This window comes from Scyliorhinus torazame, chromosome 9 (genome assembly GCF_047496885.1).
Source record: "Scyliorhinus torazame isolate Kashiwa2021f chromosome 9, sScyTor2.1, whole genome shotgun sequence".
NCBI classification, from domain to species: Eukaryota; Metazoa; Chordata; class Chondrichthyes; order Carcharhiniformes; family Scyliorhinidae; genus Scyliorhinus; species Scyliorhinus torazame.
Genome location: NC_092715.1, coordinates 261,806,659 through 261,833,209, shown reverse-complemented (window position 1 = coordinate 261,833,209; position 26,551 = coordinate 261,806,659). Strand labels below are relative to the sequence as shown.

Sequence of the window (26,551 nt, the reverse complement as noted above, 5' to 3'; positions counted from 1 at the left end):
ATGTGCAGCTGTCTGGAGACGATGGGGAAATGTGCAGCTGTCTGGAGACGATGGGGAAATGTGCAGCTGTCTGGAGACGATGGGGAAATGTGCAGCTGTCTGGAGACGATGGGGAAATGTGCAGCTACCTGGAGACGACGGGGACATGTGCAGCTGTCTGGAGACGATGGGGAAATGTGCAGCTGTCTGGACATGATGGGGAAATGTGCAGCTGTCTGGAGACGATGGGGAAATGTGCAGCCATCTGGAGACGATGTGGGAAATGTGCAGCTGTCTGGAGACGATAGGGAAATGTTCAGCTGTCTGGAGACAATGGGGGAAATGTGCAGCTGTCTGGAGACAATGGGGGAAATGTGCAGATCTATCGAGACAATGAGGGAAACGTGCAGCTCTATCGAGACAATGGGGGCAATGTGCAGCTGTCTGGAGACAATGGGGGAAATGTGCAGCTGTCTGGAGACAATGGGGGAAACGTGTAGCTGTCTGGAGACAATGGGGGAAAATGTGCAGCTGTCTGGAGACAATGGGGGAAATTTGCAGCTGTCTGGAGACAATGGGGAAATGTGCAGCTGTCTGGAGACAATGGGGGAAATGTGCAGCTGTCTGGAGACGATGGGGGAAATGTGCAGCTCTATCGAGACAATGAGGGAAATGTGCAGCTCTATCGAGACAATGGGGGCAATGTGCAGCTGTCTGGAGACAAGGGGGGAAATGTGCAGCTGTCTGGAGACAATGGGGAAATGTGCAGCTGTCTGGAGACAATGGGGGAAAAAGTGCAGCTGTCTGGGGACAATGGGGGAAATGTGCAGCTGTCTGGAGACGATGGGGAAAAGTGCAGCTGTCTGGAGACAATGGGGGAAATGTGCAGCTGTCTGGAGACAATGAGGGAAATGTGCAGCTGTCTGGAGACAATGGGGGAAATGTGCAGCTGTCTGAAGACGATGGGGGAAATGTGCAGCTGTCTGGAGACAATGGGGGCAATGAGCAGCTGTCTGGAGACAATGGGGAAATGTGCAGCTGTCTGGAGACGGTGTGGAAATGTGCAGCTGTCTGGAGACAATGGGGGAAATGTGCAGCTGTCTGGTGACAATGGGGGAAATGTGCAGCTGTCTGGAGACAATGGGGGAAATGTGCAGCTGTCTGGAGACAATGGGGGAAATGTGCAGCTGTCTGGAGACAATGGGGGAAATGTGCAGCTGTCTGGAGACGATGGGGGAAATGAGCAGCTGTCTGGAGACAATGGGGGAAAAAGTGCAGCTGTCTTGAGACGGTGGGGGAAATGTGCAGATGTCTGGAGACAATGGGGGAAAATGTGCAGCTGTCTGGGGACGATGGGAAAATGTGCAGCTGTCTGGAGACAATGGGGAAATGTGCAACTGTCTGGAGACGTTGGGGGAAATGTGCAGATGTCTGGAGACAATGGGGAAATGTGCAGCTGTCTGGAGACGATGGGGGAAATGTGCAGATGTCTGGAGACAATTGGGGATATGTGCAGCTGTTAGGAGACAATGGGGAAATGTGCAGCTGTCTGGAGACGATGGGGGAAATGTGCAGCTGTTAGGAGACGATGGGAAAATGTGCAGCTGTCTGGAGATGATGGGGGAAATGTGCAGCTGTCTGGAGTTGATGGGGGAAATGTGCAGATGTCTGGAGACAATGGGGGAAATGTGCAGCTGTCTGGAGACAATGGGGAAATGTGCAGCTGTCTGTAGACGATGGGGAAATGTGCAGCTGTCTGGAGACAATGGGGGAAATGTGCAGCAGTCTGAAGATGATGGGGAAAATGTGCAGATGTCTGGAGACAATGGGGGCAATGAGCAGCTGTCTGGAGACAATGGGGAAATGTGCAGCTGTGTGGAGACGATGTGGGAAATGTACAGCTGTCTGGAGACAATGGGGGAAATGTGCAGCTGTCTGGAGACAATGGGGGAAATGTGCAGCTGTCTGGAGACGATGTGGAAAATGTGCAGCTGTCTGGAGACAATGGGGAAATGTGCAGCTGTCTGGAGACGATGTGGGAAATGTGCAGCTGTCTGGAGACAATGGGGGCAATGAGCAGGTGTCTGGAGGCAATGGGGAAATGTGCAGCTGTCTGGAGACGATGTGGGAAATGTGCAGCTGTCTGGAGACAATGGGGAAATGTGCAGCTGTCTGGAGACGATGTGGGACATGTGCAGCTGTCTGGAGACAATGGGGAAATGTGCAGATGTCTGGAGACGATGTGGGAAATGTGCAGCTGTCTGGAGACAATGGGTAAATGTGCAGCTGTCTGGAGACAATGGTGGAAAAAGTGCAGCTGTCTGGAGACAATGGGGGAAATGTGCAGCTGTCTGGAGACAATGGGGAAATGTGCAGCTGTTTGAATATGATGTGGAAATGTGCAGCTGTCTGGAGACGATGGGGAAATGTGCAACTGTCTGGAGACAATGGGGGAAATGTGCAGCTGTCTGGAGACGATGGGGAAATGTGCAGATGTCTGGAGACGATGGGAAAATGTGCAGCTGTCTGGAGACGATGGGGGATATGTGCAGCTGTCTGGAGACAATGGGGGCAATGAGCAGCTGTCTAGAGATAATGGGGATATGTGCAGATGTCTGGAGACAATGGGGGAAAATGTGTAGCTGTCTGGAGACAATGGGAAAATGTGCAGCTGTCTGGAGACAATGGGACAAAATGTGTAGCTGTCTGGAGACAATGGGGGAAAATGTGTAGCTGTCTGGAGACGATGGGGGAAATGTGCAGATCTATCGAGACAATGAGGGAAATGTGCAGATCTATCGAGACAATAAGGGAAATGTGCAGATCTATCGAGACAATGGGGGCAATGTGCAGCTGTCTGGAGACAATGGGGGAAATGTGCAGCTGTCTGGAGACAATGGGGAAATGTGCAGCTGTGTGGAGACAATGGTGGGAAAGGTGCAGCTGTCTGGAGACAATGGGGGAAATGTGCAGCTGTCTGGAGACAATGGGGAAATGTGCAGATGTCTGGAGACAATTGGGGAAATGTGCAGCTGTCTGGAGACAATTGGGGAAATGTGCAGCTGTCTGGAGACAATGGGGAAATGTGCAGCTGTCTGGAGACAATGGTGGAAATGTGCAGCTGTCTGGAGACAATGGGGGAAATGTGCAGCTGTCTGGAGACGATGTGGGAAATGTGCAGCTGTCTGGAGACAATGGGGGCAATGAGCTGCTGTCTGGAGACAATGGGGAAATGAGCAGCTGTCTGGACACGATGTGCGAAATGTGCAGCTGTTTGGAGACAATGGGGGAAATGAGGTGTCTGGAGACAATGGGGGAAATGTGCAGCTGTCTGGAGACGATGTGGGAAATGTGCAGCTGTCTGGAGACAATGGGGGAAATGTGCAGCTGTCTGGAGAAGATGTGGGAAATGTGCAGCTGTCTGGAGACAATGGGGAAATGTGCAGCTGTCTGGAGACGATGTGGGAAATGTGCAGCTGTCTGGAGACAATGGGGAAATGTGCAGCTGTGTGGAGACGATGTGGGAAATGTGCAGCTGTCTGGAGACAATGAGGGAAAAAGTGCAGCTGTCTGGAGACAATGGGGGAAATGTGCAGCTGTCTGGAGACAATGGGGAAATGTGCAGCTGTCTGGAGACAATGGGGGAAATGTGCAGCTGTCTGGAGACAATGAGGGAAAAAGTGCAGCTGTCTGGAGACAATGGGGGAAATGTGCAGCTGTCTGGAGACAATGGGGAAATGTGCAGCTGTCTGAATATGATGTGGAAATGTGCAGCTGTCTGGAGATGATGGGGAAATGTGCAACTGTCTGGAGACAATGGGGGAAATATGCAGCTGTCTGGAGACGATGGGGAAATGTGCAGATGTCTGGAGATGATGGGAAAATGTGCAGCTGTCTGGAGACGATGGGGGATATGTGCAGCTGCCTGGAGACAATGGGGGCAATGAGCAGGTGTCTGGAGACAATGGGGAAATGTGCAGATGTCTGGAGACAATGGGGGGAAATGTGTAGCTGTCTGGAGAAATGGGAAAATGTGTAGCTGTCTGGAGACGATGGGGGAAATATGCAGATCTATCGAGACAATGAGGGAAATGTGCAGATCATTCGAGACAATGAGGGAAATGTGCAGATCTATCGAGACAATGGGGGCAATGTGCAGCTGTCTGGAGACAATGGGGGAAATGTGCAGCTGTCTGGAGACAATAGGGAAATGTGCAGCTGTGTGGAGACAATGGGGGGAAAAGTGCAGCTGTCTGGAGACAATGGGGGAAATGTGCAGTTGTCTGGAGACAATGGGGAAATGTGCAGATGTCTGGAGACAATTGGGGAAATGAGCAGCTGTCTGGAGACAATTGGGGAAATGTGCAGCTGTCTGGAGACAATGGGGAAATGTGCAGCTGTTTGGAGACAATGGGGGAAATGTGCAGCTGTCTGGAGACAATGTGGGAAATGTGCAGATGTCTGGAGACAATGGGGGAAATGTGCAGCTGTCTGGATACAATGGGGGAAATGTGCAGCTGTCTGGAGACAATGGGGGAAATGTGCAGCTGTCTGAAGACGATGGGGGAAATGTGCAGCTGTCTGGAGACAATGGGGGAAATGTGCAGCTGTCTGGAGACAATGGGGGAAATGTGCAGCTGTCTGAAGACGATGGGGGAAATGTGCAGATGTCTGGAGACAATGGGGGCAATGAGCAGCTGTCTGGAGACGATGTGGGAAATGTGGAGCTGTCTGGAGACAATGGGGGAAATGTGCAGCTGTCTGGAGACAATGGGGAAATGTGCAGCTGTCTGGAGACAATGGGGGAAATGTGCAGCTGTCTGGAGCCAATGGGGAAATGTGCAGCTGTGTGGAGACAATGGGGGAAATGTGCAGCTGTCTGAATATGATGTGGAAATGTGCAGCTGTCTGGTGACAATGGGGAAATGTGCAGCTGTCTGGAGACGGTGGGGGAAATGTGCAGATGTCTGGAGACAATGGGGAAATGTGCAGCTGTCTGGAGACGATGGGGGAAATGTGCAGGTGTCTGGAGACAATTGGGGAAATGTGCAGATGTTAGGAGACAATGGGGAAATGTGCAGCTGTCTGGAGACGATGGGGGAAATGTGCAGCTGTCTGGAGACGATGGGAAAATGTGCAGCTGTCTGGAGATGATGGGGGAAATGTGCAGCTGTCTGGAGATGATGGGGGAAATGTGCAGCTGTCTGGAGATGATGGGGGAAATGTGCAGATGTCTGGAGACAATGGGGGAAAATGTGCAGCTGTCTGGAGACGATGGGGGAAATGTGCAGATCTATCGAGACAATGAGGGAAATGTGCAGATCTATCGAGACAATGAGGGAAATGTGCAGATCTATCGAGACAATGGGGGCAATGTGCAGCTGTCTGGAGACAATGGGGGAAATGTGCAGCTGTCTGGAGACAATGGGAAAATGTGCAGCTGTGTGGAGACAATGGGGGGAAAAGTGCAGCTGTCTGGAGACAATGGGGGAAATGTGCAGCTGTCTGGAGACAATGGGGAAATGTGCAGATGTCTGGAGAAAATTGGGGAAATGTGCAGCTGTCTGGAGACAATTGGGGAAATGTGCAGCTGTCTGGAGACAATGGGGAAATGTGCAGCTGTCTGGAGACAATGGGGGAAATGTGCAGCTGTCTGGAGACAATGGGGGAAATGTGCAGCTGTCTGGAGACGATGTGGGAAATGTGCAGCTGTCTGGAGACAATGGAGGCAATGAGCTGCTGTCTGGAGACAATGGGGAAATGAGCAGCTGTCTGGACACGATGTGCGAAATGTGCAGATGTCTGAAGACAATGGGGGAAATGAGGTGTCTGGAGACAATGGGGGAAATGTGCAGCTGTCTGGAGACGATGTGGGAAATGTGCAGCTGTCTGGAGACAATGGGGGAAATGTGCAGCTGTCTGGAGACAATGGGGGCAATGAGCAGCTGTCTGGAGACAATGGGGAAATGTGCAGCTGTCTGGAGACGATGGGGAAATGTGCAGCTGTCTGGAGACAATGAGGGAAATGTGCAGCTGTCTGGAAACAATGGGGGAAATGTGCAGCTGTCTGGAGACGATGTGGGAAATGTGCAGCTGTCTGGAGACAATGGGGGAAATGTGCAGCTGTCTGAAGACGATGGGGGAAATGTGCAGCTGTCTGGAGACAATGGGGGCAATGAACAGCTGTCTGGAGACAATGGGGAAATGTGCAGCTGTCTGGAGACGATGTGGGAAATGTGCAGCTGTCTGGAGACAATGGGGGAAATGTGCAGCTGTCTGGAGACAATGGGGGAAATGTGCAGCTGTCTGGAGACAATGGGGGAAATGTGCAGCTGTCTGGAGACAATGGGGGAAATGTGCAGCTGTCTGGAGACAATGGGGGAAATGAGCAGCTGTCTGGAGACGATGGGGGAAATGAGCAGCTGTCTGGAGACAATGGGGGAAAAAGTGCAGCTGTCTGGAGACGGTGGGGGAAATGTGCAGATGTCTCGAGACAATGGGGAAATGTGCAGCTGTCTGGAGACGATGGGGGAAATGTGAAGATGTCTGGAGACAATTGGGGAAATGTGCAGATGTCAGGAGACAATGGGGAAATGTGCAGCTGTCTGGAGACGATGGGGGAAATGTGCAGCTGTCTGGAGACAATGGGGGAAAAGGTGCAGCTGTCTGGAGACGATGGGAAAATGTGCAGCTGTCTGGAGATGATGGGGGAAATGTGCAGCTGTCTGGAGATGATGGGGGAAATGTGCAGCTGTCTGGAGATGATGGGGGAAATGTGCAGATGTCTGGAGACAATGGGGGAAAATGTGCAGCTGTCTGGAGACGATGGGGGAAATGTGCAGATCTATCAAGACAATGAGGGAAATGTGCAGATCTATCGAGACAATGAGGGAAATGTGCAGATCTATCGAGACAATGGGGGCAATGTGCAGCTGTCTGGAGACAATGGGGAAATGTGCAGCTGTCTGGAGACAATGGGGAAATGTGCAGCTGTGTGGAGACAATGGGGGGAAAAGTGCAGCTGTCTGGAGACAATGGGGGAAATGTGCAGCTGTCTGGAGACAATGGGGAAATGTGCAGATGTCTGGAGACAATTGGGGAAATGTGCAGCTGTCTGGAGACAATTGGGGAAATGTGCAGCTGTCTGGAGACAATGGGGAAATGTGCAGCTGTCTGGAGACAATGGGGGAAATGTGCAGCTGTCTGGAGACAATGGGGGAAATGTGCAGCTGTCTGGAGACGATGTGGGAAATGTGCAGCTGTCTGGAGACAATGGGGGCAATGAGCTGCTGTCTGGAGACAATGGGGAAATGAGCAGCTGTCTGGACACGATGTGCGAAATGTGCAGATGTCTGAAGACAATGGGGGAAATGAGGTGTCTGGAGACAATGGGGGAAATGTGCAGCTGTCTGGAGACGATGTGGGAAATGTGCAGCTGTCTGGAGACAATGGGGGAAATGTGCAGCTGTCTGGAGACGATGTGGGAAATGTGCAGCTGTCTGGAGACAATGGGGAAATGTGCAGCTGTCTGGAGACGATGTGGGAAATGTGCAGCTGTCTGAAGACAATGGGGAAATGTGCAGCTGTGTGGAGACGATGTGGGAAATGTGCAGCTGTCTGGAGACAATGGGGAAATGTGCAGCTGTCTGGAGACAATGGGGAAAAGTGCAGCTGTCTGGAGACGGTGGGGGAAATGTGCAGATGTCTGGAGACAATGGGGAAATGTGCAGCTGTCTGGAGACGATGGGGGAAATGTGCAGATGTCTGGAGACAATTGGGCAAATGTGCAGATGTTAGGAGACAATGGGGAAATGTGCAGCTGTCTGGAGACGATGGGGGAAATGTGCAGCTGTCTGGAGACAATGGGGGAAAATGTGCAGCTGTCTGGAGACGATGGGAATATGTGCAGCTGTCTGGAGATGATGGGGGAAATGTGCAGCTGTCTGGAGATGATGGGGGAAATGTGCAGCTGTCTGGAGATGATGGGGGAAATGTGCAGATGTCTGGAGACAATGGGGGAAAATGTGCAGCTGTCTGGAGACGACGGGGGAAATGTGCAGATCTATCGAGACAATGAGGGAAATGTGCAGATCTATCGAGACAATGAGGGAAATGTGCAGATCTATCGAGACAATGGGGGCAATATGCAGCTGTCTGGAGACAATGGGGGAAATGTGCAGCTGTCTGGAGACAATGGGGAAATGTGCAGCTGTGTGGAGACAATGGGGGGAAAAGTGCAGCTGTCTGGAGACAATGGGGGAAATGTGCAGCTGTCTGGAGACAATGGGGAAATGTGCAGATGTCTGGAGACAATTGGGGAAATGTGCAGCTGTCTGGAGACAATTGGGGAAATGTGCAGCTGTCTGGAGACAATGGGGAAATGTGCAGCTGTCTGGAGACAATGGGGGAAATGTGCAGCTGTCTGGAGACAATGGGGGAAATGTGCAGCTGTCTGGAGACGATGTGGGAAATGTGCAGCTGTCTGGAGACAATGGGGGCAATGAGCTGCTGTCTGGAGACAATGGGGAAATGAGCAGCTGTCTGGACACGATGTGCGAAATGTGCAGATGTCTGAAGACAATGGGGGAAATGAGGTGTCTGGAGACAATGGGGGAAATGTGCAGCTGTCTGGAGACGATGTGGGAATTGTGCAGCTGTCTGGAGACAATGGGGGAAATGTGCAGCTGTCTGGAGACAACGTGGGAAATGTGCAGCTGTCTGGAGACAATGGGGAAATGTGCAGCTGTCTGGAGACGATGTGGGAAATGTGCAGCTGTCTGGAGACAATGGGGAAATGTGCAGCTGTGTGGAGACGAAATGGGAAATGTGCAGCTGTCTGGAGACAATGGGGAAATGTGCAGCTGTCTGGAGACAATGGGGGAAATGTGCAGCTGTCTGGAGACAATGAGGGAAAAAGTGCAGCTGTCTGGAGACAATGGGGGAAATGTGCAGCTGTCTGGAGACAATGGGGAAATGTGCAGCTGTCTGAATATGATGTGGAAATGTGCAGCTGTCTGGAGACGATGGGGAAATGTGCAACTGTCTGGAGACAATGGGGGAAATATGCAGCTGTCTGGAGACGATGGGGAAATGTGCAGATGTCTGGAGATGATGGGAAAATGTGCAGCTGTCTGGAGACGATGGGGGATATGTGCAGCTGCCTGGAGACAATGGGGGCAATGAGCAGGTGTCTGGAGACAATGGGGAAATGTGCAGATGTCTGGAGACAATGGGGGAAAATGTGTAGCTGTCTGGAGAAATGGGAAAATGTGTAGCTGTCTGGAGACGATGGGGGAAATATGCAGATCTATCGAGACAATGAGGGAAATGTGCAGATCATTCGAGACAATGAGGGAAATGTGCAGATCTATCGAGACAATGGGGGAATGTGCAGCTGTCTAGAGACAATGGGGGAAATGTGCAGCTGTCTGGAGACAATAGGGAAATGTGCAGCTGTGTGGAGACAATGGGGGGAAAAGTGCAGCTGTCTGGAGACAATGGGGGAAATGTGCAGTTGTCTGGAGACAATGGGGAAATGTGCAGATGTCTGGAGACAATTGGGGAAATGTCCAGCTGTCTGGAGACAATTGGGGAAATGTGCAGCTGTCTGGAGACAATGGGGAAATGTGCAGCTGTTTGGAGACAATGGGGGAAATGTGCAGCTGTCTGGAGACAATGTGGGAAATGTGCAGATGTCTGGAGACAATGGGGGAAATGTGCAGCTGTCTGGAGACAATGGGGGAAATGTGCAGCTGTCTGAAGACGATGGGGGAAATGTGCAGCTGTCTGGAGACAATGGGGGAAATGTGCAGCTGTCTGGAGACAATGGGGGAAATGTGCAGCTGTCTGAAGACGATGGGGGATATGTGCAGATGTCTGGAGACAATGGGGGCAATGAGCAGCTGTCTGGAGACGATGTGGGAAATGTGGAGCTGTCTGGAGACAATGGGGGAAATGTGCAGCTGTCTGGAGACAATGGGGAAATGTGCAGCTGTCTGGAGACAATGGGGGAAATGTGCAGCTGTCTGGAGCCAATGGGGAAATGTGCAGCTGTCTGGAGACAATGGGGGAAATGTGCAGCTGTCTGAATATGATGTGGAAATGTGCAGCTGTCTGGTGACGATGGGGAAATGTGCAACTGTCTGGAGACAATGGGGGAAATGTGCAGCTGTCTGGAGACGATGGGGAAATGTGCAGCTGTCTGGAGACGATGGGGAAATGTGCAGATGTCTGAAGACGATGGGAGAATGTGCAGCTCTATCGAGACAATGGGGGCAATGTGCAGCTGTCTGGAGACAATGGGGGAAATGTGCAGCTGTCTGGAGACAATGGGGGAAATGTGCAGATCTATCGAGACAATGAGGGAGATGTGCAGCTCTATCGAGACAATGGGGGCAATGTGCAGCTGTCTGGAGACAATGGGGGAAATGTGCAGCTGTCTGGAGACAATAGGGGAAATGTGTAGCTGTCTGGAGACAATGGGGGAAAATGTGCAGCTGTCTGGAGACAATGGGGGAAATGTGCAGCTGTCTGGAGACAATGGGGAAATGTGCAGCTGTCTGTAGACAATGGGGAAAATGTGCAGCTGTCTGGAGACGATGGGGGAAATGTGCAGCTCTATCGAGACAATGAGGGAAATGTGCAGCTCTATCGAGACAATGGGGGCAATGTGCAGCTGTCTGGAGACAAGGGGGGAAATGTGCAGCTGTCTGGAGACAATGGGGAAATGTGCAGCTGTCTGGAGACAATGGGGGAAAAAGTGCAGCTGTCTGGGGACAATGGAGGAAATGTGCAGCTGTCTGGAGACGATGGGGAAATGTGCAGCTGTCTGGAGACAATGGGGGAAATGTGCAGCTGTCTGGAGACAATGAGGGAAATGTGCAGCTGTCTGGAGACAATGGGGGAAATGTGCAGCTGTCTGGAGACAATGGGGGCAATGAGCAGCTGTCTGGAGACAATGGGGAAATGTGCAGCTGTCTGGAGACGACGTGGGAAATGTGCAGCTGTCTGGAGACAATGGGGAAATGTGCAGCTGTCTGGAGACAATGGGGGAAATGTGCAGCTGTCTGGAGACAATGGGGGAATAATTGCAGCTGTCTGGAGACAATGGGGGAAATGTGCAGCTGTCTGGAGACAATGGGGAAATGTGCAGCTGTCTGAATATGATGTGGAAATGTGCAGCTGTCTGGAGACGATGCGGAAATGTGCAACTGTCTGGAGACAATGGGGGAAATATGCAGCTGTCTGGAGACGATGGGGAAATGTGCAGATGTCTGGAGATGATGGGAAAATGTGCAGCTGTCTGGAGACGATGGGGGATATGTGCAGCTGCCTGGAGACAATGGGGGCAATGAGCAGCTGCCTGGAGACAATGGGGAAATGTGCAGATGTCTGGAGACAATGGGGGGAAATGTGTAGCTGTCTGGAGAAATGGGAAAATGTGCAGCTGTCTGGAGACAATGGGGGAAAATGTGTAGCTGTCTGGAGACGATGGGGGAAATGTGCAGATCTATCGAGACAATGAGGGAAATGTGCAGATCTATCGAGACAATGAGGGAAATGTGCAGATCTATCGAGACAATGGGGGCAATGTGCAGCTGTCTGGAGACAATGGGGGAAATGTGCAGCTGTCTGGAGACAATGGGGAAATGTGCAGCTGAGTGGAGACAATGGGGGAAAAGTGCAGCTGTCTGGAGACAATGGGGGAAATGTGCAGTTGTCTGGAGACAATGGGGAAATGTGCAGATGTCTGGAGACAATTGGGGAAATGTGCAGCTGTCTGGAGACAATTGGGGAAATGTGCAGCTGTCTGGAGACAATGGGGAAATGTGCAGCTGTCTGGAGACAATGGGGGAAATGTGCAGCTGTCTGGAGACAATGGGGGAAATGTGCAGATGTCTGGAGACAATGGGGGAAATGTGCAGCTGTCTGGAGACAATGGGGGAAATGTGCAGCTGTCTGAAGACGATGGGGGAAATGTGCAGCTGTCTGGAGACAATGGGGAAATGTGCAGCTGTCTGGAGACAATGGGGGAAATGTGCAGCTGTCTGAAGACGATGGGGGAAATGTGCAGATGTCTGGCGACAATGGGGGCAATGAGCAGCTGTCTGGAGACGATGTGGGAAATGTGGAGCTGTCTGGAGACAATGGGGGAAATGTGCAGCTGTCTGGAGACAATGGGGAGATGTGCAGCTGTCTGGAGACAATGGGGGAAATGTGCAGCTGTCTGGAGACAATGGGGAAATGTGCAGCTGTCTGGAGACAATGGGGGAAATGTGCAGCTGTCTGAATATGATGTGGAAATGTGCAGCTGTCTGGTGACGATGGGGAAATGTGCAACTGTCTGGAGACAATGGGGGAAATGTGCAGCTGTCTGGAGACGATGGGGAAATGTGCAGATGTCTGTAGACAATGGGGGAAAATGTGCAGATCTATCGAGACAATGAGGGAAATGTGCAGCTCTATCGAGACAATGGGGGCAATGTGCAGCTGTCTGGAGACAATGGGGGAAATGAGCAGCTGTCTGGAGACAATGGGGGAAATGTGCAGATCTATCGAGACAATGAGGGAAATGTGCAGCTCTATCGAGACAATGGGGGCAATGTGCAGCTGTCTGGAGACAATGGGGGAAATGTGCAGCTGTCTGGAGACAATGGGGGAAATCTGCAGTTGTCTGGAGACAATGGGGGAAAATGTGCAGCTGTCTGGAGACAATGGGCGAAATGTGCAGCTGTCTGGAGACAATGGGGAAATGTGCAGCTGTCTGGAGACAATGGGGGAAATGTGCAGCTGTCTGGAGACGATGGGGAAATGTGCAGCTCTATCGAGACAATGAGGGAAACGTGCAGCTCTATCGAGACAATGGGGGCAATGTGCAGCTGTCTGGAGACAAGGGGGGAAATGTGCAGCTGTCTGGAGACAATGGGGAAATGTGCAGCTGTCTGGAGACAATGGGGGGAAAAGTGCAGCTGTCTGGGGACAATGGGGGAAATGTGCAGCTGTCTGGAGACGATGGGGAATTGTGCAGCTGTCTGGAGACAATGGGGGAAATGTGCAGCTGTCTGGAGACAATGAGGGAAATGTGCAGCTGTCTGGAGACAATGGGGGAAATGTGCAGCTGTCTGAAGACGATGGGGGAAATGTGCAGCTGTCTGGAGACAATGGGGGCAATGAGCAGCTGTCTGGAGACAATGGGGAAATGTGCAGCTGTCTGGAGACGATGTGGGAAATGTGCAGCTGTCTGGAGACAATGGGGGAAATGTGCAGCGGTCTGGAGACAATGGGGGAAATGTGCAGCTGTCTGGAGACAATGGGGGAAATCTGTAGTTGTCTGGAGACAATGGGGGAAAATGTGCAGCTGTCTGGAGACAATGGGCGAAATGTGCAGCTGTCTGGAGACAATGGGGAAATGTGCAGCTGTCTGGAGACAATGGGGGAAATGTGCAGCTGTCTGGAGACGATGGGGAAATGTGCAGCTCTATCGAGACAATGAGGGAAACGTGCAGCTCTATCGAGACAATGGGGGCAATGTGCAGCTGTCTGGAGACAAGGGGGGAAATGTGCAGCTGTCTGGAGACAATGGGGAAATGTGCAGCTGTCTGGAGACAATGGGGGGAAAAGTGCAGCTGTCTGGGGACAATGGGGGAAATGTGCAGCTGTCTGGAGACGATGGGGAAATGTGCAGCTGTCTGGAGACAATGGGGGAAATGTGCAGCTGTCTGGAGACAATGAGGGAAATGTGCAGCTGTCTGGAGACAATGGGGGAAATGTGCAGCTGTCTGAAGACGATGGGGGAAATGTGCAGCTGTCTGGAGACAATGGGGGCAATGAGCAGCTGTCTGGAGACAATGGGGAAATGTGCAGCTGTCTGGAGACGATGTGGGAAATGTGCAGCTGTCTGGAGAAAATGGGGGAAATGTGCAGCTGTCTGGAGACAATGGGGGAAATGTGCAGCTGTCTGGAGACAATGGGGGAAATGTGCAGCTGTCTGGAGACAATGGGGGAAATGTGCAGCTGTCTGGAGACGATGGGGGAAATGAGCAGCTGTCTGGAGACAATGGGGGAAAAAGTGCAGCTGTCTGGAGACGGTGGGGGAAATGTGCAGATGTCTGGAGACAATGGGGAAATGTGCAGCTGTCTGGAGACGATGGGGGAAATGTGCAGATGTCTGGAGACAATTGGGGAAATGTGCAGATGTTAGGAGACAATGGGGAAATGTGCAGCTGTCTGGAGACGATGGGGGAAATGTGCAGCTGTCTGGAGACAATGGGGGAAAATGTGCAGCTGTCTGGAGACGATGGGAAAATGTGCAGCTGTCTGGAGATGATGGGGGAAATGTGCATCTGTCTGGAGATGATGGGGGAAATGTGCAGCTGTCTGGAGTTGATGGGGGAAATGTGCAGATGTCTGGAGACAATGGGGGAAAATGTGCAGCTGTCTGGAGACGATGGGAAAATGTGCAGCTGTCTGGAGACGATGGGGGAAATGTGCAGATGTCTGGAGCCAATGGGGGAAATGTGCAGCTGTCTGGAGACAATGGGGAAATGTGCAGGTGTCTGGAGACGATGGGGAAATGTGCAGCTGTCTGGAGACAATGGGGGAAATGTGCAGCAGTCTGAAGATGATGGGGAAAATGTGCAGATGTCTGGAGACAATGGGGAAATGTGCAGCTGTCTGGAGACGATGTGGCAAATGTACAGCTGTCTGGAGACAATGGGGGAAATGTGCAGCTGTCTGGAGACAATGGGGGGAAAAGTGCAGCTGTCTGGGGACAATGGGGGAAATGTGCAGCTGTCTGGAGACGATGGGGAAATGTGCAGCTGTCTGGAGACAATGGGGGAAATGTGCAGCTGTCTGGAGACAATGAGGGAAATGTGCAGCTGTCTGGAGACAATGGGGGAAATGTGCAGCTGTCTGAAGACGATGGGGGAAATGTGCAGCTGTCTGGAGACAATGGGGGCAATGAGCAGCTGTCTGGAGACAATGGGGAAATGTGCAGCTGTCTGGAGACGATGTGGGAAATGTGCAGCTGTCTGGAGAAAATGGGGGAAATGTGCAGCTGTCTGGAGACAATGGGGGAAATGTGCAGCTGTCTGGAGACAATGGGGGAAATGTGCAGCTGTCTGGAGACAATGGGGGAAATGTGCAGCTGTCTGGAGACAATGGGGGAAATGTGCAGCTGTCTGGAGACGATGGGGGAAATGAGCAGCTGTCTGGAGACAATGGGGGGAAAAGTGCAGCTGTCTGGAGACAATGGGGAAATGTGCAGCTGTCTGGAGACGGTGGGGGAAATGTGCAGATGTCTGGAGACAATGGGGAAATGTGCAGCTGTCTGGAGACGATGGGGGAAATGTGCAGATGTCTGGAGACAATTGGGGAAATGTGCAGATGTGAGGAGACAATGGGGAAATGTGCAGCTGTCTGGAGACGATGGGGGAAATGTGCAGCTGTCTGGAGACAATGGGGGAAAATGTGCAGCTGTCTGGAGACGATGGGAAAATGTGCAGCTGTCTGGAGATGATGGGGGAAATGTGCAGCTGTCTGGAGATGATGGGGGAAATGTGCAGCTGTCTGGAGTTGATGGGGGAAATGTGCAGATGTCTGGAGACAATGGGGGAAAATGTGCAGCTGTCTGGAGACGATGGGAAAATGTGCAGCTGTCTGGAGACGATGGGGGAAATGTGCAGATGTCTGGAGCCAATGGGGGAAATGTGCAGCTGTCTGGAGACAATGGGGAAATGTGCAGGTGTCTGGAGACGATGGGGAAATGTGCAGCTGTCTGGAGACAATGGGGGAAATGTGCAGCAGTCTGAAGATGATGGGGAAAATGTGCAGATGTCTGGAGACAATGGGGGCAATGAGCAGCTGTCTGGAGACAATGGGGAAATGTGCAGCTGTCTGGAGACGATGTGGGAAATGTACAGCTGTCTGGAGACAATGGGGGAAATGTGCAGCTGTCTGGAGACAATGGGGGAAATGTACAGCTGTGTGGAGACAATGGGGAAATGTGCAGATGTCTGGAGACAATGGGGGCAATGAGCAGCTGTCTGGAGACAATGGGGAAAATGTGCAGCTGTCTGGAGACAATGGGGGAAATGTGCAGCTGTCCTGAGACAATGGGGGAAATGTGCAGCTGTCTGAATATGATGTGGAAATGTGCAACTGTCTGGAGACAATGGGGGAAATGTGCAGCTGTCTGGAGACAATGGGGGAAATGTGCAGATGTCTGGAGCCAATGGGGGAAATGTGCAGCTGTCTGGAGACAATGGGGATATGTGCAGCTGTCTGGAGATGATGGGGAAATGTGCAACTGTCTGGAGACAATGGGGGAAATGTGCAGCTGTCTGGAGACAATGGGGGAAATGTGCAGCTGTCTGGAGACAATGGGGGAAATGTGCAGCTGTCTGGAGACAATGGGGGAAAAAATGCAGCTGTCTGGAGACAATGGGGGAAATGTGCAGCTGTCTGGAGACAATGGGGAAATGTGCAGCTGTCCTGAGACAATGGGGGAAATGTGCAGCTGTCTGAATATGATGTGGAAATGTGCAGCTGTCTGGAGACAATGGGGGAAATGTGCAGCTGTCTGGAGACAATGGGGAAATGTGCAGCTGTCCTGAGACAATGGGGGAAATGTGCAGCTGTCTGGAGACAATGGGGAAATGTGCAGCTGTCCTGAGACAATGGGGGAAATGTGCAGCTGTCTGAATATGATGTGGAAATGTGCAACTGTCTGGAGACAATGGGGGAAATGTGCAGCTGTCTGCAGACGATGGGGAAATGTGCAGATGTCTGGAGACGATGGGAAAATGTGCAGCTGTCTGGAGACGATGGGGGATATGTGCAGATGTCTGGAGACAATGGGAGAAAATGTATAGCTGTCTGGAGACAATGGGACAAAATGTGTAGCTGTCTGGAGACAATGGGGGAAATGTGCAGCTGTCTGGAGACGATGGGGGAAATGTGCAGCTCTATCGAGACAATGAGGGAAATGTGCAGCTCTATCGAGACAATGGGGGCAAAGTGCAGCTGTCTGGAGACAATGGGGGAAATGTGCAGCTGTCTGGAGACAATGGGGAAATGTGCAGCTGTCTGGAGACAATGGGGGGGAAAGTGCAGCTGTCTGGAGACAATGGGGGAAATGTGCAGCTGTCTGGAGACAATGGGGGAAAAAGTGCAGCTCTCTGGAGACGATGGGGCAATGAGCAGCTGCTTGGAGACAACGGGGAAATGTGCTGCTGTCTGGAGACGATGGGGGAAATGTGCAGCTCTATCGAGACGATGGGGAAATATGCAGATGTCTGGAGACAATTGGGGAAATGTGCAGCTGTCTGGTGACGATGGGGGAAATGTGCAGATGTCTGGAGACAATGGGGGCAATGAGCAGCTGTCTGGAGACAATGGGGGAAATGAGCAGCTGTCTGGAGACGATGTGGGAAATGTGCAGCTGTCTGGAGACAATGGGGGAAATGTGCAGCTGTCTGGAGACAATGGGGGCAATGAGCAGCTGTCTGGAGACAATGGGGGAAATGTGCAGCTGTCTGGAGACAATGGGGAAATGTGCAGCTGTCTGGAGACAATGGGGGAAATGTGCAGCAGTCTGAAGATGATGGGGAAAATGTGCAGATGTCTGGAGACAATGGGGGCAATGAGCAGCTGTCTGGAGACAATGGGGAAATGTGCAGCTGTCTGGAGACGATGTGGGAAATGTACAGCTGTCTGGAGACAATGGGGGAAATGTGCAGCTGTCTGGAGACAATGGGGGAAATGTGCAGCTGTGTGGAGACAATGGGGAAATGTGCAGATGTCTGGAGACAATGGGGGCAATGAGCAGCTGTCTGGAGACAATGAGGAAAATGTGCAGCTGTCTGGAGACAATGGGGGAAATGTGCAGCTGTCCTGAGACAATGGGGGAAATGTGCAGCTGTCTGAATATGATGTGGAAATGTGCAGCTGTCTGGAGACAATGGGGATATGTGCAGCTGTCTGGAGATGATGGGGAAATGTGCAACTGTCTGGAGACAATGGGGGAAATGTGCAGCTGTCTGGAGACAATGGGGGAAATGTGCAGCTGTCTGGAGACAATGGGGGAAATGTGCAGCTGTCTGGAGACAATGGGGGAAAAAGCGCAGCTGTCTGGAGACAATGGGGGAAATGTGCAGCTGTCTGGAGACAATGGGGAAATGTGCAGCTGTCCTGAGACAATGGGGGAAATGTGCAGCTGTCTGAATATGATGTGGAAATGTGCAGCTGTCTGGAGACAATGGGGAAATGTGCAACTGTCTGGAGACAATTGGGGAAATGTGCAGCTGTCTGGAGACGATGGGGAAATGTGCAGATTGTCTGGAGACGATGGGAAAATGTGCAGCTGTCTGGAGACGATGGGGGATGTGTGCAGATGTCTGGAGACAAAGGGGGAAAATGTGTAGCTGTCTGGAGACAATGGGACAAAATGTGTAGCTGTCTGGAGACAATGGGGGAAAATGTGTAGCTGTCTGGAGACGATGGGGGAAATGTGCAGCTCTATCGAGACAATGAGGGAAATGTGCAGCTCTATCGAGACAATGGGGGCAAAGTGCAGCTGTCTGGAGACAATGGGGGAAATGTGCAGCTGTCTGGAGACAATGGGGAAATGTGCAGCTGTCTGGAGACAATGGGGGGGAAAGTGCAGCTGTCTGGAGACAATGGGGGAAATGTGCAGCTGTCTGGAGACAATGGGGGAAAAAGTGCAGCTCTCTGGAGACGATGGGGCAATGAGCAGCTGCTTGGAGACAATGGGGAAATGTGCAGCTGTCTGGAGACGATGGGGGAAATGTGCAGCTCTACGAGACGATGGGGAAATGTGCAGATGTCTGGAGACAATTGGGGAAATGTGCAGCTGTCTGGAGACGATGGGGGAAATGTGCAGATGTCTGGAGACAATGGGGGAAAATGTGCAGCTTTCTGGAGACAATGGGGGAAATGTGCAGCTGTCTGGAGACAATGGGGAAATGTGCAGCTGTCTGGAGACAATGGGGGAAATGTGCAGCTGTCTGAAGACGATGGGGGAAATGTGCAGATGTCTGGAGACAATGGGGGCAATGAGCAGCTGTCTGGAGACAATGGGGGAAATGAGCAGCTGTCTGGAGACGATGTGGGAAATGTGCAGCTGTCTGGAGACAATGGGGGAAATGTGCAGCTGTCTGGAGACAATGGGGCAAATTTGCAGCTGTCTGGAGACAATGGGGGAAATGTGCAGCTGTCTGGAGACAATGGGGGAAATGTGCAGCTGTCTGGAGACAATGGGGGAAAAAGTGCAGCTGTCTGGAGACAATGGGGGAAATGTGCAGCTGTCTGGAGACAATGGGGGAAATGTGCAGCTGTCTGGCGAAAATGGGGGAAAAAGTGCAGCTGTCTTGAGACAATGGGGAAAATGTGCAGCTGTCTGGAGACAATGGGGGAAATGTGCAGCTGCCTGGAGACAAATTGGGAAAAAGTGCAGCTGTCTGGAGACAATGGGGGAAATGTGCAGCTGTCTGGAGACAATGGGGGAAATGTGCAGATGTCTGGAGACAATGGGGGAAAAAGTGCAGCTGTCTTGAGACAATGGGGAAAATGTGCAGCTGTCTGAATATAATGTGGAAATGTGCAGCTGTCTGGAGACGATGGGGAAATGGGCAACTGTCTGGAGACAATGGGGGTAATGTGCAGATGTCTGGAGACGATGGGGAAATGTGCAGATGTCTGGAGACGATGGGAAAATGTGCAGTTGTCTGGAGACAATGGGGGCAATGAGCAGCTGTCTGGAGACAATGGGGGAAATGTGCAGCTGTCTGGAGACAATGGGGGAAAATGTGCAGCTGTCTTGAGGCAATGGGGGAAATGTGCAGCTGTCTGGAGACAATGGGGAAATGTGCAGCTGTCTTGAGACAATGGGGAAAATGTGCAGCTGTCTGAATATAATGTGGAAATGTGCAGATGTCTGGAGACGATGGGGAAATGTGCAGATGTCTGGAGACGATGGGAAAATGTGCAGCTGTCTGGAGACAATGGGGGATATGTGCAGATGTCTGGAGACAATGGGGGAAAATGTGTAGCTGTCTGGAGACAATGGGGGAAAATGTGTAGCTGTCTGGAGACGAATAGGAAATGTGCAGATGTCTGGAGACAATGGGGGAAAAAGTGCAGCTGTCTGGAGACAATGGGGGAAATGTGCAGCTGTCTGGAGACAATGGGGGAAAAAGTGCAGCTGTCTGGAGACAATGGGGGAAAAAGTGCAGCTGTCTTGAGACAATGGGGAAAATGTGCAGCTGTCTGGAGACAATGGGTGAAATGTGCAGCTGTCTGGAGACAAATTGGGAAAAAGTGCAGCTGTCTGGAGACAAATTGGGAAAAAGTGCAGCTGTCTGGAGACAATGGGGGAAATGTGCAGCTGTCTGGAGACAATGGGGGAAATGTGCAGCTGTCTGGAGACAATGGGGGAAAAAGTGCAGCTGTCTTGAGACAATGGGGAAAATGTGCAGCTGTCTGGAGACAATGGGGGAAATGTGCAGCTGTCTGGAGACAAATTGGGAAAAAGTGCAGCTGTCTGGAGACAAATTGGGAAAAAGTGCAGCTATCTGGAGACAATGGGGGAAATGTGCAGCTGTCTGGAGACAATGGGGGAAAATGTGCATATGTCAGGAGACGATGGGAAAATGTGCAGCTCTATCGAGACAATGAGGGAAATGTGCAGCTCTATCGAGACAATGGGGGCAATGTGCAGCTGTCTGGAGACAATGGGGGAAATGTGCAGCTGTCTGGAGACAATGGGGGCAATGAGCAGCTGTCTGGAGACGATGGGGAAATGTGCAGCTGTCTGGAGATGATGTGGGAAATGTGCAGCTGTCTGGAGACAATGGGGGAAATGTGCAGCTGTCTGGAGACAATTGGGGAAATGTGCAGCTGTCTGGAGACAATGGGGAAATGTGCAGCTGTCTGGAGACAATGGGGAAATGTGGAGCTGTCTGGAGACAATGGGGGAAATGTGCAGCTGTCTGGAGACAATGGGGGAAATGTGCAGCTGTCTGGAGACAATGGGGGAAATGTGCAGCTGTCTGGAGACAATGGGGAAATGTGCAGCTGTCTGGAGACGATGGGGAAATGTGCAGCTGTCTGGAGACAATGGGGGAAATGTGCAGCTGTCTGGAGACAATGGGGGAAATGTGCAGCTGTCTGGAGACAATGGGGGAAATGTGCAGCTGTCTGGAGACAATGGTGAAATGTACGGCTGTCTGGAGACGATGGGGAAATGTGCAGCCGTCTGGAGACGATGTGGCAAATGTGCAGCTGTCTGGAGACGATGGGGAAATGTGCAGCTGTCTGGAGACAATGGGGGAAATGTGCAGCTGTCTGGAGACGATGGGGAAATGTGCAGCTGTGTATAAATGTGCGGCTTCCCAGTAGTAGGCCCGGGGAGGCCAACGTTCTGAGCAGGCTTGGAGATCGGCCCTGCCTGCCTGCCACCAGCTGCTTTTCTTTTCATTCGTTCACTGGATGTGGTCGCAATTGGCTGGGCCAGCATTTATTGCCCTTCCCTAATTGCCCTTGGACTGAGGGGCTCGCTCGGCCACTTCAGGGGACTGGTAAGAGTCAACAACATTGCTGTGCGTCTGGAGTCACATGTAGGCCAGACCGGGTAAGGACGGCAGATTTCCTTTCCCAAAGGACATTCGTGAACCAGATGGGATTTTGCAACAATCGACAATGGTTTCATGGTCATCATTTCTACTGAATTTAAATTTCACCATTTGCAGTGGCAGGATTTGGATTTGGCTCTCCAGTGCATTATTCTGGGTCTCTGGATTACCAGACCAGTGGGAATACCGCTAAGCCACCCTGTGAAGCAGCTCCCCTTCTCAATGATCGCCCGCAGATTCCATTTTTAAATTAACATTTTAAAAAACTAGAGAGATATGGGGTGTCTCAAAATCGTGGTGGCCTCTCTCGTACCTGAAACAGGCTTCTTCAGTGCTGGATGTGGAATCGAGGGGCTATAAGTGTATAGTTTTGATCACCCTTCCTAAGGAAGCATCTACTTGCCTTAGAGGCGGTTCAATGAAGATTCACTGGATCGATTCTCGGTGAAGTTGCTGTCCCTGAGGAAAGGTTTAGGAAAATGGGCCTATGTTCCCTGGAGTTCAGAAGAATGGGAGGTTATCGTATTGAAATGTATAAAATTCTGAGAGAGCTTGTCAGGTGAGATGTTGAGAGGCTCCAGGGTTGGGGGGAGTCTAGAGCTCGGAGTCAGTCTCGGGATAAGGAGTCAGCTATTTAGGACTGAGGTGAGGAGAAATGTCTTCACTTGTCTCCATCGCAGGGAGCTGTGGATGCTCAGCCACTGAATATATTCAAGACTGAGATCGCAAATACCCAAGTATGAATTAGGAGCAGGAGTAGACTACTCGACCCCTCTAACATGCTGTGCTCATTCAATAAGATCATGGCTGACCAAATTGTAACCTCTACCCCACAATTGTCAGATTGCTCGATAGATGGATAGATCGAGAGGTATTTGGGCACAAAGGGAAATAAGGGACTGGCAGAGTGGAAGAATGGAGCAGAGGGAGAAGAGTGGTGATTTTATTGAATGCTGGAGCATTCCTGCTCTCTGTCCTTATGTTTTCTTTATCGAGCGCGACCCAAAGTGCGAGCCAGTTGAACCTTACCTGATTTGCTACAAGCATGGATTTCGTTACCAGCGATGTCGGAATGAGTTGACTGGCTGTCGCCAAGATATATCCGGAGTGGAAACCTTGGAAAGAAAACAAGCTGGTTTTTTTTTCAGTTTTGTTTTCCGGTCTTCTCTGTCACCTTGACTGTTGTCAACAGGACAATTGTATAGGAAAACAGTTTTGTGGCGTTTCCTCCTTACCAGAGCAGTCGCTTCGGGAGGTGGCCCCAGCGATGGTGGTTGTACCGTAGAACGGGCAGGCCAGACAGAATGATTTCCCAGCATCGGGCTGATAATAATCTCTGGGACAAGGGTAGCAAGGCATTATACCAGAACGGGAAACATGTCCTGTAGTACACGGCACTAGGCATGGGGAAGAAAAGATAGCAGTTCAAAATTTATTGCCGATATTTTGTTCCATAAAATCTCGAGTAGTTTCAGCTCCCCCTGCAATATCTTCATTTTCTTTTAGATGGCTTTAGTTTTCAGTGTTGCAATTCAAATGAAAGTGATATGTTAGCATATTCTTCCACCAAACAGTATGTTGTTCAAGCAGAATTTTAAACGTGTCTTTTTCCATTCATTAGATGTGGGTGTCGCTGGCTGGGTCAGTATCTGTTGCCCAGCCCTAATTTCCCTTGAACCGAGTGGCTTACTAAATCATTTCAGAGGGGTGGTTAAGAGTCAACCACATTGGTGTGGATCTGGAGTCACATGTAGGCCAGACCGGGTAAGGATGGCGGATTTCCTTCCCTGAAGGGCATTAGTGAACCCATTAAAATAAAAGCAAAATAGTGCAGATGTTGGAAATCTGAAACTCCCCCCCTCCCTCTCCAGAAAATGCTGGAAATAAATTTCAGCAGGTCTGGCAGCGTGTGTGGAGAGTGAAACAGAGTTTTCATGCTCTTGTGCCAGAACTGAAGAACAGCCATACAAACTGGAAACGTTAACTCTGAATCCCTCTACTAGATGCTACCAGACTTGCTGAACCTTTACAAAAATGTGAACCAGATGGGTTTTTACAACAACCAATAACAGTTTCCTGACACCATTTCTGAGACCAGCTTTCAATTCCAGATTTTTTAAATTCATTAATTGCCATGGTGGGATTTGAACCCCTAGCCTGGGTCCCCAGCTTACTCATGCACTGACATGACCACTGTGCGACAACCGCACTCGAGACTTGCATCCAGATCTGCCCTGGGGGTAAAGGCTAGTCTGTAATGAGGGAACTAAGCTACTCTCGAGTACACAGGGCTAAGGGGAGCTTGCTACAGTCCTAACCAATACCCAGCGTTGGTAAGGGTGTGGGACTGTGAAGCTGAGTGAAAATTAATATTAGGCCTGTTCCAGCCAAGTCCCTTCCGCATTGCCCTTAGCTACGTGGTGCCCAGGTACAGATTTTTGTTTGTTTATTGTCACGTGTACCGAGGTACAGTGAAAAGTATTTTTTTGCGAGCAGCTCAACAGATCATTAAGTACTTGAAGAGAAAATAAAATAAAATAAAATACATAATAGGGCAACACAAGGTATACAATGTAACGACATAACACCGGCATCGGATGAAGCATACAGGGTGTAGTGTTAATGAGGCCATAAGAGGGTCGTTTAGGTGCCTGGTAACAGCGGGGAAGAAGCTGTTTCAGAGTCTGTTTGTGCGTGTTCTCAGACTTTTGTATCTCCTGTCCGATGGAAGAAGTTGGAAGAGTGAGTAAGCTGGGTGGGAGGGGTCTTTGATTATGCTGCCCGCTTTCCCCAGGCAGGGGAGGTATAGATGGAGTCAATGGATGGGAGGCAGGTTTGTGTGATGGACTGGGCTGTGTTCACGACTCTCTGAAGTTACTTGCGGTCCTGGGCCGCGCAGTTGCCATGCCAGGCTGTGATGCAGCCCGATAGGATGCTTTCTATGCATCTGTAAAAGTTGGTAAGAGTTAATGTGGACACGCCAAATTTCCTTAGTTTCCTGAGGAAGTATAGGCGCTGTTGTGCTTTCTTGGTGGTAGCGTCGACGTGGCTGGACCAGCACAGATTTTTGGAGATGAGCACCCCTAGGAATTTGAAACTGCTAACCATCTCCACCTCGGCCCAGTTGATGCTGACAGGCGTGTGTACAGTACTTTGCTTCCTGAAGTCAATGACCAGCTCTTTAGTTTTGCTGGCATTGAGGGAGAGATTGTTGTCGCTGCACCACTCCACTAGGTTCTCTATCTCCCGCCTGTATTCGGACTCGTCGTTATTCGAGATCCGGTCCACTATGGTCGTATCATCAGCACTTGTAGATGGAGTTGGAACCAAATTTTGTCACGCAGTCGTGTGTGCACAGGGAGTGTAGTAAGGGGCTAAGTACGCAGCCTTGTGGGGCCCCGGTATTGTGGAGGAGGTGTTGTTGTCTATTCTTACTGATTGTGGTCTGTGGACCAGAATTGTGAAATATGATTGGTAGGCATGGTTGGCAAATGAAATTAGGTATCCTCCATGTCCCATTCTATCTGGAATATATTTCCTTGTCTGACGCTAATATTTTGAGATCGGTTTTCTCAACAGCACTGCTCGGTAGTTTAAAAGTCTTCCATTTGCCTCCCTGCACTGTTCAAACACCAGCATTTCCCCAGTTATTTCCAAACCATAATAATAATAATAATAATAATCGCTTATTGTCACAAGTCGGCTTCAGTGAAGTTACTGTGAAAAGCCCCGAGTCACCACATTCCGGCGCCTGTTCGGGGAGGCCGGTACGGGCATTGAACCCGCGCTGCTGCCTTGTTCTGCATTACAAGCCAGCTGTTTAGCCCACTGTGTTAAACCAGCCCCTAAGACTGGCAAGTTAGCACAAACATATTAAGGCACGGCGCTGAGGACCCGGGTTCAATCCCGGCTCTGGGTCACCGTCCGTGTGGAGTTTGCACATTCTCCCCGTGTCTGCGTGGGTTTCAACCCCACAACCCAAAGATGTGCATGTTAGGTGGATTGGCCACGATAAATTGCCCCTTAACTGGAAAAAAAGAATTGGGTACTCTAAAATTATTTTTTAAAAACTAACATGTTAAGGAGTTTGAACGGGTTGAATGCCAGTCCAAATTTTGAATCCCTTTACTTTGAATCAAGGTTGTATGGCTGGTCTGATTTCAACAGACAATCGGCCAATGTTTTCACTTGAAGAACAAAATATCTTAATATAAAACAAGAAATAAATGAGCATCAATGAGTCAATATATAAACCGTTATTACCACAAATGACTGGCCTTACTTAATTAACGAGGAGGATTTGAGGTGTTCATGATACTAGTTCATCCAGAATTAGGGGGCACTGTTGTAAAATTAGGGGTCACCCTTTTGGAACAGAGAGGAGGAGACTTTATTTCCCTCAGACTTTGGAACTCTCTGCCTCAGACAGACAGTGGAGGCGGGGGTCACTGAATAATCTTAAGGCGGAGGTAGATAGATTCTTGTTGGGTGAAGGAATGAAAGGTTACCGGGGGTGGATGGGAATGTGGAATTAGAGACACAAGCAGATCATCCACCATCTTACTGAATAGTGGAGCAGGCTCGAGGGGCCGAATGGCCTACTTCTGCTCCTATTTCCTATGTTTGTATGCTCTGTGACCACTGATGTACCTCCACACTCAGAATCCTCAATGGCTCCTCTTTTCACTGTGGTCAACCCATCTGGGCATGACAGGCACTGCTTTGCACTATAGGCTGGCTGAAACGTTCCCAATGGACAAGATTCACAGATTTCCAGGCCATTTGAAGAGTAAGTTCCAGGTGTGCACTGACCTAGCAAAGAGAGGAAAACAAAGGTCAACACATGATGGATGGCAGAACGGGAGTCCCTCGACTTTCAAAGGTGTCCAGTTTACATTGTGCCCTCTACCACCTCGGGA

The 26,551-nt window shown here is 50.7% G+C and overlaps 1 protein-coding gene across 3 annotated transcripts in view; it reads right to left on the bottom strand.

Annotated features, from left to right (window-relative positions):
* svep1 (sushi, von Willebrand factor type A, EGF and pentraxin domain containing 1) overlaps nt 1–26,551 on the bottom strand; it is a 417,550-nt gene that overhangs the window by 164,547 nt on the left and 226,452 nt on the right. For all 3 annotated transcript variants that reach the window (XM_072517335.1, XM_072517337.1, XM_072517336.1), the window contains exons 18-20: nt 26,283–26,444; nt 22,868–23,029; nt 22,662–22,747 (exon numbers count right to left, since the gene is read on the bottom strand). In XM_072517335.1, the coding sequence (XP_072373436.1) occupies nt 22,662–22,747; nt 22,868–23,029; nt 26,283–26,444 (410 nt within the window). The remainder of the gene's footprint in view (nt 1–22,661; nt 22,748–22,867; nt 23,030–26,282; nt 26,445–26,551) is intronic.